General features: G+C 42.2%; 1 protein-coding gene across 2 annotated transcripts in view; it reads left to right on the top strand.

Moving 5' to 3' along the window:
* The window catches only part of vapb (VAMP associated protein B and C), an 85,905-nt gene that overhangs the window by 69,354 nt on the left and 1,276 nt on the right, over positions 1 to 15,275 (top strand). Inside the window, exons 3-6 of one of the 2 annotated variants that reach the window (XM_033042009.1) lie at positions 6,258 to 6,361; positions 7,510 to 7,590; positions 9,660 to 9,686; positions 14,445 to 14,618. In XM_033042009.1, the coding sequence (XP_032897900.1) occupies positions 6,258 to 6,361; positions 7,510 to 7,590; positions 9,660 to 9,686; positions 14,445 to 14,618 (386 nt within the window). The remainder of the gene's footprint in view (positions 1 to 6,257; positions 6,362 to 7,509; positions 7,591 to 9,659; positions 9,687 to 14,444; positions 14,619 to 15,275) is intronic. The other variant, XM_033042010.1, reaches the window with a different exon arrangement.

The following is a 15,275-nucleotide window of genomic DNA, read 5'->3' as shown; positions in this document are numbered from 1 at the left end:
TTAAAAAAAAAAAAAATCAAGATTTTTGTGATCTACGAACTCCTCCTCCCGACTATCTTTTTACTCGTGGTCTTTTTTGTCATGCTGGAAAAACCGTCCCGACATACCTGATGCCCCGAGTACCTACGGCTGGCATAACGAGCCGCTACGATAAATCTACGGACTCCTATGGCCTCCTACGGACTCGCTACGGACATTCTCCGAGTTTGAATCAAGGGGAAAACTCGGGAGAATTCGTGAGTAACTCGGGAAAGTGGGACAGGTCTTTAAGACAACTTCATCCCACAAGGTTTAAACTGCAACTAACCTGAAAAGCCCCTAGCTCCACCGAAAGCCACACCCCTGCACCCATGCTGATAACAATTAAAGGCAACTAGACAGAATTCATAAAATGCTGATCATAGCTAAATGGCCACTAATTGTTCTGAATATATAACGAGGCAATTACTAATAAGTAACCAAAATAAAGGAGCTATGAAAGATGAACATATATCAACAAAACAAAAATAATATGTAAATATATCAGCATTCTGACTTTAGCGATTTTGCCTTCATCTTTGCCCTCTAGAAGCAAACATAACCTGGATATTGGTCTTACCAAAACATCGTTCTAAAGGGCCTGTCCCACAAGCATGCGACTCCATGCGCAAGCGCAACCTAACGTGGTCGCTTGAGCTGTACGGCCTCGCTGGGCCGGTCCCACTTCGATCGCCGGAGCTGTATGGAGTTGTGCGGAGCTGGTCCCGACATCGCGCGGGTCTCCGAAAAACTGACCGCGTTTAAAAAATCCGCGCGGCAACGGCCTGCCGGCCCGCAGCCGCCTCGACGCCGTACGCACCGCCTCGACGGGTGTGCGCAGCGTCTTGACGCCGTACATCACGCGCGAACTTCCAGCGGACTTCGCTCGAACTTCACGTCACTCACTCGACCTCCGCGCGGCCCCCGCTTCTGGTTTGGTCGCGCTTGCCGCATGCAGGTCGCATGCTTGTGGGACAGGCCCTTTAGTCTGAAGTTGTACTGTACGCATCAAACCCTGAATGTCAGGCATAATGTCCAGTATCTGTCCCATCAACCAAAACCTTTGTGGTGCAGTAGAATCAACCGCCAAAACAATATCACCTGGAACAAAATTTCTTCTAACCTTCGACCATCATTGCCATTCTTGGATTAGAGGCAAATATTTTTGTGTCCATCTTTTCCAAAAAAGATCTGCCATATATTTTACTTGCTTCCACCTGTGTCTCATATACAAATCTTCCTTCATAAAGAGCCCAGGTGGTAGTATTGGATTGTTCTTCAACAGAAGAATATGATTTGGTATGTGCTTCCAGGTCATTCGGATCATCAGCAGAGATTTTGAATCCCAGCTCAAGCTTTGGACATTCTCTGTCTGACTTACAGAGAAACTCTGGTCCATTAATCCATCTCTTATTGCTTAAGAAGCGGTCTGCTGTTAGTCCTCTAGAAGCTTCACCCGCAGGATTTTCCTTTGTGTTAACATATTTCCATTGTGATCCATTAGTAGCACCCCTTACATAAGAGATTCTGTTTGCTACAAATGTTAGAAAATGTTTGCTTACCGGTAGTTTTCCTTTCCACTCCTTTCTCAAACTGGTCTATGAACGTCTCATATCGCAAGGGATCACCATCAAACTTAGCAATTTCCATTTGCAGTAACGTAGAAGAGATATTATGTTGAGCAAGAGACTCGTTAATTGTCATTTGATTCCAGACCAAGTCATTGGGAGGTCCCAGGTTGAGCACAGATGGATATTGAACAGGCATCTGTGAAGGGTACTGTCTTGGGTAAGCTTCGTCACGAGTGCCATGGCTAGCTGTTTGTCCCTGTCTGGGTGCAAATGATTGATAGGCAGGCACCTGCCCATATTGGCCAGCTTGAGCCTGTATAACAGGCCACTGAAAAGGATACTGAATTGGTGGTTTGTTACGAGCCCCATCAGGAGGCCCATGAATTTGTTGCTGTTGTTGAGATAAAGCTTTGTCAGCCCACCAGAGTTTCAGTGTGTGTTCAAAGCTGCGAGACCAAGTGGTCTGACGAGGTACGAACCTCGATTTTCCAGTATCTCTGCCGTACTCTTGGCAATTGCCAATTTTGTGGCTAGTTCCAGCTGTTCTTTTTGTCTACTAAACTGCCCTTCTCGTTCTTCAGCCTCTCTTAAGCCGCATTTCTTGTTCCTCAAGCTCATGCATTTACTCCATCACTTTAACTTTTAACGAAAGAGCAGCTATGTCAGTTTCAGCTTGCACTTGAACTGATACCCTTGGCTGAACTGGCTACAGAACCAGATTTATGTCTTGGTCTTCGTGTTGAGACATTTGATACACTATCTTGAGGTGTAATCTGTTCAGCCAATTTGACACTTTCTTGCATGGCACTTCCGGCTGCAGGGTCCATAGGTTATTTGGCTTCAAGTAGCTAATCCTTCATAAACTCCACAAATTCATCGAAGAATTGCACCTTTTCTTCAAACAACTGGGTGTGTCTTTCAAGCTCTTCCCCATGCAGTCGCCCTTTCATCAATGCCTCTTGCCTTTTCTAACCTCCAGACAAAGACTTAGTAATTACTCCTGATTAGATTGCACCATCGTCACATTTTCTGTGGATTCCATCAGTTTCTTCAGGCTCTCGATTTTCTTGGACACCCTTCTCCACAACTTGTCTCTCTCCTTCTGGAATTTTTCCAGATAGGCTTCTTCTATCATCTCGGTTACCTTAGTTTGTCTCTTCGGATATCTTGGCTTCTCTCCGCCACCTTGTGGCTCCTCTGGCTCACCTGCTCCTTCTTGCTCCATGGATTAAACAGGTCTTTGGCACCTGCTAGCAGACGAGCGGGACTGTTTTCAAACTGCTTCTGTCTTCTCGCTTATTCAACAGTTGTTCAATAACAAACCGGTTGTATCTCATGGGTAGACAAAAATGCTGGAGAAACTCAGCGGATGAGGCAGCATCTATGGAGCGAAGGAAATAGGCAATGTTTCGGGTCAACCCTTCTCTGTATCTCATGCCTTGCTAATTTCCAAGGTTTCAAATTCTTCTAGCTGGCTCTTAATGTAAACATTCATTCATTATCTAGTAATATCTCTTCGAAGTCCATAACATCCAATTAGTTTCCAAGACAATTCAAGATCCATGGCTCGGAGCTATCTCTTATCTTCAACTATGCCCCAAGACACATTTCAATAGCCGTGCAAAATCTTCACAGGCTTTTCAAAGTAAATTTTTTTCACTTTCAAATACGACAAATCAATCGTTCTTAAAACCAATCTTCTATACAAGAAGGAATTCACTACATCAGCTCAAGTTATGGGATGTTAAAGTCACTTTACTATAGCTTTGCAGCTATCTCGATGTCTGATTAAACAGCTTCTGGTGTAGCAGCATTAAATATGCCAAAGGCCATTAAAACTCACGGTTTGTCGATGGATGAAGCCTTTCAGTCTTCAAATGATCCAGATAAAACCGCATTGGTCAGCCCTTCTGACTGCTAGATTATTTATTCTAGCCCTAATCTCTTACAGAGACCCAGCTGTCTTCAATCCCTCTTCTACAGGATTAGTCTTGAATCCAGTCTTCAGGCAGTAATCTCTCGCAGAGATCCAGCCCAATCTTCTGTCCCTCTTCTCTGGGACGAATCTTTAATCCACTCGATGAATCAGGCTAACTCAATAACCATCCAATGAAAGAGTTTTTTACTTAATATTATGGCCGTATAGATAATGTTCTTAAGGCCTTGCCCTGATATCCATAAAACTCCGTGGTGACTGTGAATGGCTTTAGCTTACGCACTCACCGAGCTTCAGTGATAACAAAACGAGTCTTCCAGTCGTGGAATCTTGATTCATTGGCTTTTAATAAAGTAATACAAAGCAAAGACATAGTTCATCACACTCCGATCTCAATTGCTGTTCCATAATGTAGTGTATTTTGGGTAGTTGGAACTGACTCAAAAGAACTCTCAGATACAGGAGTAAACTCACAAGCTACTTTATTGCAGGACGCCACCATGAGTCTCCCTAGCGCATGCGTCCACTCGCACAAGACATAACATATGCTAATTACATTATATACATTACACATAACGTCATAAACTTGCTTTAAATCTGTAATCCATAGCTCAGCACATGGTTCAGTGCACGATAAAACTCAGTGCCTGTGTGGTAAAAAACTGTAAGATATCTAGCTAAATGGCTCCTGCACTACCATTGTTGGATCAATTACGGATAATGAGTCAAAGTATAGAAAGGAGAGCGACCGTTTGATTTGAATGGTGAAGGATTTTGAATGGTGCTATAACAACGACCTTGCTCTTAACGTCAGTAAAATTATGGAAATGATTGACTTCAGAAGAGGAAGGCCGAGGATTCGCAAACCTGTCTTCATCAACGGGTCGGTGGTGGAGAGAGCCAACTATATCAAGTTTCTGGGCATGTTTATCTCTATCCTGGACCCAGCACATTGATGTAATCATAAAGAAAGACTGACAATATCTCTAATTTCTTAGAAGATTAAGGAGATTCAACATTCTCATGAACCTCTGCAAGTGTATGGCAGAGAGCATATAGGCTGGTTGCATCACGGCCTGGTTCAGCAACTTAAACACCCAGGAATGAAGGAGATTACAAAAAGTTGAATACTGCCTGGTCCATCACGGGTACTGACCTCCCCACCATTGAAGGAATCTATAGGACGAACTGTCTCATAAAGGCAGTGAACATCATCAAGGACCCACACCACCTTGGCCACACACTTATTTCTCTCCTGCCTTCGGGAAGAAGGTATAGGAGTCTGAAAACTGTAAAGCCCAGATTCAGGAACAGTTCCTTCACAACAACCATCAGGCTATTGACCACGACAAATTGCAATTAAACTACAAACTGCACTAGGAACTTGGGCTTTGTTTTTTTTTTACACTATATTGGGTTTATATTTATTGATTTTTTTTGTTTGTTTTGTTATATTTATCGAGTAATGTGTTTACAAATCATTTGGTGCTGCTGCAAGTAAGAATTTGGTTGTTCCGTTTGGTGCATGGGGACAGTAAAACACTCTTGACTCTTGAGTATTGTTTGAGTGACTAATTCCTTTCTAATTTCAATGATTAGAACCTGGAATACCTGCAACTTCTCATTTGGACTATCATATTATTGTGAAATGAAAGATATATGGATTTGTTTAATATCATGAGCAAAACCCATCCCCATGATTTTTTTTGCTGTATTCCTCAGTGCCCCCCCCCTCCCCCCCCCCCAATCTGACATTTGCCATTCCGTCCTGTTGCCGAGTGCTCTTTAAACATATCCCTTTTCATTAATTTTGAAGCATCATTCTTGGTTCAGTAAAATTGTGCTTGCTATTGACGGTAAATTCTGGGTTCAGGGCCACACCGGAGATTTAACATGCATAGTGCAAATCCACACTCCAGTGTATTGCCAATAGCATGTTGCATTGGCTGTGTGTAAAACGTTTCATAACTCTATTGGAAAAATTAGGCTGGTCATACAATGATACTTGAGAGGCAATGTGCTCGGAGTGCTCAATAGTCTCCCAATGTTGTAATCCCATCTTACATTGATCCACGGTACCAATGTTTTGCAAGTGTTGTCATTGTTGCAGGGACACAGCTCGTGTTTGTCACTTAAAGAGATCTATGCGCCATTTCCTCTCTGCTTTTTGCTTGCCCACTTTTGTTCCTTATGAAGTTAGTTTGCAAATTTGGCCGGAGCTCTTTCCAGGAAACATTAAAGTCTTCAGATTGCATCAGTGGCAACAGCTACAGTAGTTCTCTAAATCCTTGAACATGAGTGAGCTTATCCAGATATTTGAAGCTCCTGGGATCTGACCCATCACCAGGTACCACATATTTCTGGCTTCTGCTTTCTTCCACATCCTCCTGATGATTTGTTGTTGTTGTTGTTGTTGTCGTCTTCTCTTCAAAACTAAAATTGAACTTGTGTGTTTGAAGGATGTCTGCATGTTACATGTTAATCACTTTGCTTCTCTCTATATGAACTGTTGTGTATTGCCCAAGCATTGAGCTGGACAAAGCAATTGGAAGATCCTTTAACGCTGTTCCCTAAAAATAATCTTGCAGAATTGAACAGGATATGGGTCATATTTGCACGAGGTGAACTGGGTATTGTTGAGCAGTCACTGCCCTGAAGGGGGAATATAACAAAATAGTTGAAACAGTGCGAGGCCATCCTCTAATCAGATATTTTCCTTTTTTCCCCCACAGTGATGCTGCAACCTTTTGACTATGACCCGAATGAGAAAAGCAAGCACAAATTTATGGTTCAATCCATATTTGCTCCGGCAGACTGCCAAGACATGGAAGCAGTAGTACGTACTCATCTTTAGTTCCTCTCAATTTTATGCCAGTGTTGTGTGACAATTTCAGTACAGAGGTTCAGCAAGTCTGAGGACCTTTTAGAAGAGAAAACCTTTTGGATGAGAAAATTCTACATTTCTATTACCTTGTAATAAATACTTACTGATTACATTTCTGAATGTCGAAGCACTAAATCTTTCATGTTCTCATTTGATACTCCTTCTCACCAGAAGCAATTATTTCTCTTTATCCATCTTAACAGTTTAATCATCCTGAATTCCCCCACTGAAATCACCCTTCTCCCAAGTGTCCCCGACACTTTCTCTTGAATCTTCCCTGTCCCCTCAGGCACATTCATTCATCTCGCCTCTCTGCATCTGCCCTAGTTGTTGTTCCCATCCAGTCCCTTCCTCTTTACTCTCTCCATCCTTAACTATGGTGCCTATCCCTTGTGGAAAAAGTAAGTTCCCTTGCTCCTAATGGAAGTTTCAGTTTAGTTTTCCCGTGTGAAAGCACAGTTCCGCATTCAGCTGTTCCACATTGTTGTGGATAGTACTTCATCGCAGCATTGGACAGCTTAAAACTTGGTAAAGTCCCCCATGCGGAAAGGATTTACAATGGAAAGCAAGTGATCAGAGTCGGCTGAGATGCACAGCCCTTCCTCATACATAGAACTTCACCCAATCAAGGGGACAACTCCAATTGCAAAGCAGCAGGGTCATTGTTACCTCAGGCAAATGTCACTAACCAAAAGTAACCACGTTAGAAATTAATGGTTTCTACATGTAACTGTTTTCAGATTGTATATGGGGTTTATATATGAATATCAATCAGTGTATTTGGAACAGCTTATATAAAGTATTACCATCCCTGTTGCTATCCTTGAACTGGCTGCTCTTTGTATTTGAGATTTTTCAGCTTGCAGCAGAACTGTCAGTTAGCTGCTTTAGCTGAAAGTGATGCCCTGAGTGTGGCCTAAACCTGAGCCTCGGATCCCACTGAACACCACGTTGAACCATGCAAAGTCCTTAAGCCCTTTTACTGAATCGGAAGTGTGTAAGAAACAGATTAGCAGCAGCAGCTCTCCAATATGCCTCCGTCAATAAGGTATTGAGAATGTGATTAAATAGCTTAATGTGTTTTCTCTCATTCTTTACAGTGGAAAGAAGCAAAGGCAGATGAATTAATGGATTCTAAGCTGCGATGCGTCTTTGAGATTCCCTCTGAGAATGAGAAAACAGTAAGTTTGAATAGGCTTTGTCTGGCTGAGTGATGGGGCAGAGGGTTCCAGTCTTGATCTTCCTATCGAGGGGATCAGACAAATCAGTGTCTCCTACTAATCACATAATTGATCTGACCCTGGCATTGTTGTACCGCACCAGAAGTGGTGGGGATTGGTGCAACTTTGGCCTCCCTCCAGGCTCTCAGAGAGATGTGGCTAAACCAACCTTGAACAGCTAGTTGCAACGTAAGGATTTCAGTATTCGCATGCCTGTAATGCAGTAGCTGCCGTCAACAGAGTAATGCTCATGTGGTTCAGTGAGTTTCCCCGACCAGGCCTGGACTTGGTATCTGCGGTGTAGCTTTCATAGGTGAATATCAGCTGCTAAAAGTGGGGCAATACAGGCCAGAGAAAAGCTATGGGACCTGCGTGTCAGTGATGCCTGTACATTATGGTGAAGAAAATTCTTCTGAGTGGATGTATTAGTTATATTTTAATCTTGGAAAATTATATATTTTTTAAGTTCTAAGATTAGGACATAGATACAATCTTCATCATGCCCATTAAATGCAAACATTGGAAGCCTCAAGCTTCTGCTAATACTGTGGAAAAGAACCAAACTTAAAAATGTGATAGTGCTCTAGATGCTGAATAGAACTGGGTGTGCCAGTCACATGCCCTTCAGTACATGGGAGCTGCCCTAAGCTTGAAGAAGGGTCTCGACCTAAAACGTCGCCTATTTCTTTTCTCCAGGGATGCCGTCTGGCCCGCTGAGTTACTGCAGCTTTATGTGTCTATCTTAAGCTTAACTGTTGTTGCACAAACTGTTTGCTGGCTCAGTCAGATTATTCCAATCCACAGTGTCTCTCTTTTCTGTAACCTAGTCATCAAGCAGAAGGTTCAGAATATAGACTGAACACGTTTGAGGGGCTCCTTTCAAGTGTGGCATGTTGTCAAACTTCCTGAACCCAACTTAGGAGGCCATTCGGCCCAGTAGGGTTGTACTAGCACCACGGGGAGCAGTTCCATTAACCTTATTCCCCTGTTTATTTCCTGTAATTTATTCTCTCATACCCAGCAACTCCCTTTTGGTTCTCTTTGCCAATGAGGTACACCAAGAGGTCATTTGTGACGGCTAATTAATCCACAAGCACAGCTTTGGGATGATGGAACATGAAATCTCCGAGCACAACAGCAGGAGTCAGGACGGGGCCCTGGAGCTGTGAGGTGGCTCCACTAACCCACCATGCTATGCACAAAATAGGAAACCCAATAAGGGACTATTATTTGAATAGGTACCTGGTTACGCTGCAGTAATGTACACATACATGGACATGTCCTCTGAAGGGCAGGTGACTGGCACACCCAGTTCCATTCAGCATCTTGAGAATGGAAAGTGGGCAAGAAGCAAAGAGATACAAGATGCAGCAGATAGTGCTACTGCCTCGTGGCTCCAGCAACCCAGGTTTAGTCCTGACCTCTGGTGCTGTCCATATGGAGTTTACATGTTTGTGACAGGGTGGGTTTGCCCCGTCTACTACGTGTTCCCATATTCCAAAGATGTGCTAGTAGATTAATTAGCTACTGCAAATTATACCTAATGTAAAGGAGGTTGTAGACTCAAGGTAGGATTGACAAGCATTAAGAGTAGAGGGAAATAAAACTAATGGGTTATGATTATTTTTGAGTGCTCGGAGATTTGATGTGCTGAATGGCCTCCCTCTGTGTGGTTTAATAAAAGAGGTGATTAGTGTCAAATACAACAGGACCCGGGTGAAAACCAATTTTTGAAGAATTTATCAGCACAGTGGTAGCAGGTCTCTTTAAACAACTGAAAAGGAAACAATTGCTCTGCTACAGAGGAAGAGCAGGGGAGTGGGACAAATTGTAGCTCAAGAGTACGTGCCCTCAACCTGCACTGTGAGAAAAACATCCACGTAACTACACGCAAGTCGTCAGAACTGTGTGGAGGAAGTTGATGAGGGTGGACGACTGTAGGCATTGCACACTATCGTGGAATATTAAAAGATCTGAGGTGCTGCTCACTTGACTGTTTAACTCTGCACCATTTTCTCTTAATCTTCCAGTGGCGTCCACTACGCGCGAAGAGAAATGTAAGGAAATTGATGTAAACTTACACGGTTGTAAGATTAACATTAAGACTAATGTTAGGATCATTTGTTCCTAACAAGCTCTGAGCAGTGATGTCATGATATGCATTGCACATGTGCTGTGGTGTTGCCGTGTAATACTTAGTGATATCAATTACAGTACAGCTGGAGGTAACACTGTATAGCTCAATACCACGATTCCAATTATTTGCATTCCCCGCAGATGCTGATACGGTATAATTTCTCTGGACCCACATTCCTAGCCTAGAATTTTAGCCTTTGGGGGATATATATCTCATATATATATATCCAGCATATACATGATATATATATACCATCATTTATTTATTTGCCTCTGTACTCCACAATTTGAGATTTGTAATTTAAAAAAATCATGTGGTTAAAATGCACATTGTCAGATTTTAATAAAGGCCATTTTTATACATTTTGGTTTCACCATGTAGAAATTACAGCTGTGTTTATACATAGTCCGCCCATTTCAGGGCACCATAATGTTTGGGACACATGGCTTTACAGGTGTTGCTCAGGTGTGTTTTAATGCCTCCTTAATGCAGGTATAAGAGAGCTCTCAGCACCTAGTCTTTCCATTATCTTTGGAAACGTTTATTACTGTTTATCAACTTGAGGACCAAAGTTGTGCCAATGAAAGTCAAAGAAGCCATTATGAGACTTAGACATTAGAAACATTAGCCAAACCTTAGACTTAGCAAAGTCAAATGTTTGGAAGATCATTAAGAAGAAAGAGAGCACTGGTGAGCTTACTAATCACAAAGGGTCTGGCTGGCCAAGGAAGAGCCCCACAACTAATGACAGAAGAATTCTCTATAATAAAGAAGTAAAACCAAACACCTGTCCGACAGATCAGAAACATTCTTCATGAGTCAGGTGTGGATTTGTCAATGACCACTGTCCACAGAAGACTTCATGAACAGAAATACAGAGGCTACACTGCAAGATTCAAACCTCTGGTTAGTCGCAAAAATAGGATGGCCAGGTTACAGTTTGCCAAGAAGAGCAAGCACAGTTCTGGCAAAACGTCTGGTGGACAGATGGGACGAAGATTAACTTATATCAGAGTGATGGCAAGAGCACAGTATGGAGGAGAGAAGGAACTGCCCAAGATCCAAAGCATACCACCTCATATGTGAAACACGGTGGTGGGGGTATTATGGCCTATGCATGTATGGCTGCTGAAGGTACTGGCTCACTTATCTTCATTGATGATACAACTGCTGATGGTAGTAGCATAATGAATTCTGAAGTGTAGACACATTCTATCTGCTCAAGTTCAAACAAATGCCTCAAAACTCATAGGCCGGCAGTTAATTCTACAGCAAGACAATGATCCCAAACATACTGCTAAAGCAACAAAGGAGTTTTTCAAAGCTAACAAATTATGAATTCTTGAGTGGCCAAGTCAATCACCTGATCTGAACCCAATTGAGCATGCCTTTTATATGCTGAAGAGAAAACTGAAGGGGACTAGCCCACAAAACAAGCATAAGCTAAAGATGGCTTCAATACAGGCCTGGCAGAGCATCACCAGAAAAGACACCCAGCAACTGGTGGTGTCCATGAATCGCAGACTTCAAGCAGTCATTGCACTATGTATAAACTCTGCTGTAATTTCTACATGGTGAAACCAAAATGTATAAAAATGGCCTTTATTAAAATCTGACTATGTGCACTTTAACCACATGTGATTTTTTTCTATTATAAATATCAAATTGTGGAGTACAGAGGCAAATGAATAAATGATTGGTCTTTGTCCCAAACATTATGGAGGGCACTGTCGTCATTGAGATGGGGAATCACCATCTGTTTCTCATTTAGCTGTAACCTTAGGCAAACATGGCTATTTTGACTCTTCTATGGAATCTGTTGGTAAATGCTTTTTACAGGAGCAGGAACTAAGAGTATTTTAAACAGAAGTTTTATTTTTAACAAAAGGCCATGTTTAAATGTGGTTACCTTTTTGTCATGTTTCTCTCTTCCTATGGCCTGGCCTCCAGGGGAAATCAGCAGTTCAGTGCAGAACATCACAGGCACACACCACAACTGCAGCTTTGCCTAGCATAGCATTAAATTGGTTAGACTTGCAGGTAACACACACAGAATAAAGGGGAGTATATGGCCGCAGTTTCACTCTGTAAAAGTAGGATAACTTTTCCAGAATCATGGCTGCACCTAAATTATATACAAAATAAATCAGTCATTTAACTGAAACCATGGGATTACCTAGCTTTACTGCCAGTGGAACAGTCCAATCGCCTGCACTCCAGACAAAATAAGAGTCATATGGCATGGAAACAGACCCTTCAGCCCAACTCATCCCTGCTGATCGATGCCCCATCTGAGTGGATCCCATTTGTTATATTTGGCTTGTATCCCTCTAACCCTTTCCTATTCATGTACCTGTCCAAATGTCCTTTAAATCGTGTTGTAGTACCTGCCTCCTCTGGCAGCTATTTCATATACCCACCACCTTCTGAGTTAAAATGTTGCTGCTAGGGTTCCTATTGAATCTTTCCCCTCTCACCTTAAACCTATGTCTTCTGGTTCTTGATTCCCCTACTCTGGGTAAAAGACGGCACATTCACCCTACATCTTCCTCTCATGATTTTGTACATCTCTGTACGATTACCCCCATAGTCTCCTGCGCTCCTGTGCTCTAAGGAATAAAGTCTGAGCCAGCCCAGTGTATCCCTATAGTCATTGTGGCATCCTTGTAAATCTTCTCTGCACTTTTTTTCCATTTTAATTACATCCTATAGCAGGATGACCACAACTGAACACAATACTCCAATTGCAGCCTCACCATTGTCTTGAACAACAGTAACATAATATCCCTGTACTTAATATCCTGACTGACGAAGGCCAATGTACCAAAAGCCTACTTCACCATCTACCTGTGACGCCACTTTCAAGGAACTACATCCTTGCATTCTAGATGCCTCTGCTCTTCAACACTCCCCAGGGTCCAACCATTCACTGTGAAGGTCCTGGTGTAGCTTGACTTCCCACAATGTAAAGCATTGCACTTATCTGCATTAAACACCATTAGCCATTCCTCACCCACTAGCCCAGTTGCTATTACTTGAGACTATAATAACTTGTAACTATACTTAGAACTGTGAACTCTCTCCTTGTAGTTGATCTTGGTGGTGTGAGGAATCTTATCTGTATCACACTTGTACATGACCATTTCCATATATAGTCGGCGATCTCGAGCGGGCTACTTAAAAGAACAAAAAATGTCATTTAAATCCTTTTCCACTTTTGTATCAAATCAGGGGAATTCAGAATTTTGGATATTCCTATAAGCTTCATTAACATGTTTTAAGTATGCTCGTCGTTTGACCTAATGCAAAACCCTTCATTGATGAAGGAAATATGTGATTTTGAACATTAATCCTTGGCACATTGGGTTTTTCTTGCAACATCAAGTGTAGTTCAGTCAACTCCATCATAGCATCTCTACCAATGTACCAATGACTTAATGTTCTAATGCATGTGTTCAAGGACAATCTCAGACCATCTTGTGCACTAAATGAGTGGATGTGTATACTCCTATGTGTGTGAAGACTCACTGAATTGAAATTTAACTAATTTACTGTGGTAACCAAAGGCATGCAACTGACCTGAAAACTAAACAAGAAGGCTGACTGCTCTAAACCAAAAGTCCAGTAATTGCTCCTAACCAGGATTACTACAAGACGCTCAGCTGAGTTTTCATTACCTCCACTTTCCAGTATTTTCCCACACCTCTGGTTCTTCGATAGGATATCAAGAGCCTGTTGGTGACTGTTAACCCACCTTGCTCAAGACTCCAATCAAAATGTTAGCCTATCATTTCCTTTTCAGATGCTGATGGTTCTTGCTTGCCATTTCCAACATTTTTAACTTTTTTTCAGTGCCAACAATTGCAGAAGGGTAGTGACAAGATATGGGAAGCATCCCACAAGATCCGTCAACCTTCAAAGGAAATTAATATACTTGCAGTCTCGTTTAATGTGACCTTAAATGTCATTTGTGTTGGACTATTACAGTGCCACCATTGCCCTGAAGTCCCAGTGAATAGATGTATCAATGTGTCCAGTCTGAATGTTTCAGAACACACTTCATTTTTACAGCCTGGGTTGAACTTCAGCCTCAATAAAGCAAACCTTCCTATTCAGTCAGCAACCCTTAATGGGCTCCCTTTTTTTCCTTAATCTCCGGGGAGCCTGGTCTGGGAAGTGACAGTGCTGTGATAGCCTCTGGATTAGTACAATAAGCTTGTGAAATCCATTTTCCTAGGATGGTCTGATGATGCTTAGTTTGGAAGGACTGAAGGTAAAGAATTATATCCTTTAGTTCCGTGGAAGAAAGCCCTGTTATCAAAAAGTATCTTTCACATTCTGGATATACAAAGTGTGTGAATTATCACTAAGTCCCAACCAATTGATGTGCACAGGAAAGATCCCACAAACAGAAGCAAACAATTTAATTGTCTAAAAGAGTAAATCAGGAGTGCTCACTGTAATGAGGTCTATTGTATCCATCAGGAAGATGAGGACCAATGCTTAACTCCTACAATACTGTCATTTGGAGGTGAGAATGCTACCACTGAGTTCAATTTCCATCTCCCGTAACACTAACTTGTAACAGAACTGATGCTTGGAATATCATTTCTATTCCAACACTTTTAGACTGGCTTAAAGTAGAAAACCTTTTTATAACTTTAATCACTTTCTGCAGCATGAGCTGGAGATAAATAAAGTCACTTCCACTTCGCTGAAAACAGAAGCTTCCATGATGTCAAAATCAACCAGTTCTTCCTTGGATGATTCAGACATGAGGAAAGTAATGGATGATTGCAGGATACTTAAGTCAGAGGTTCAGAGACTTCGTGAGGAGAACAGACAGTTAAAGGTAAGGATGATCATCATGCTCCCTGATTTATACCCAGCTTGGTGTGTCCCAAGACACATAACAGCTAGTAAAGTCATTTTGAAGTAGACACTTGCAAACTGACAACGAGTGAGGGCTAGGACCTAGCAGCATCGGTGTGATCATTGGTAGTGTGTTCCGTGAGAAGGTGAGAGGGATGAATGTATTCCAGAACACCAGAAGAAGCAGATCTGATGAGGCTTGTTGCCAGAGAAATTTCCAACGCAAATCTCAGCTACGTGGTCATTCTGAGCATGCGGTAACTTGCGGTTGACATGGTGACAGCTCGATGCTGTGGCAGGCTCTCCTGAAAGCATGGTGGGAAAGGCCCATTTGATTAACCCTGCATTTGGGCAAGCAAGCCTTCTGAATCTGAATCGAAGGGCTATATCTCAGCGATTTGAGTACTGAGAAGTGGTGGGAGGAAGCAACGGCTTGCTGCTGGGGTTTAAACACTGACTAATCATTGGAACCCATGTCCGCATCCATCACAGACATTGTTTGTTGAGAATAACGATACTCTGTATCTAAACCATCCTGTCCTCGTTTTGGAAGAGTTTGTCGGTATGCTGCATGTAGTTGAAGAAATATTCTGATTCTGACCCATACTGTGTCTGTCCATGGAGTGTTTGGTGGGGC

This window comes from Amblyraja radiata, chromosome 23 (assembly GCF_010909765.2).
Source record: "Amblyraja radiata isolate CabotCenter1 chromosome 23, sAmbRad1.1.pri, whole genome shotgun sequence".
NCBI classification, from domain to species: Eukaryota; Metazoa; Chordata; class Chondrichthyes; order Rajiformes; family Rajidae; genus Amblyraja; species Amblyraja radiata.
Note: the sequence above shows the minus strand (reverse complement) of the source record. Positions and strands in the feature narration are given on the sequence as shown.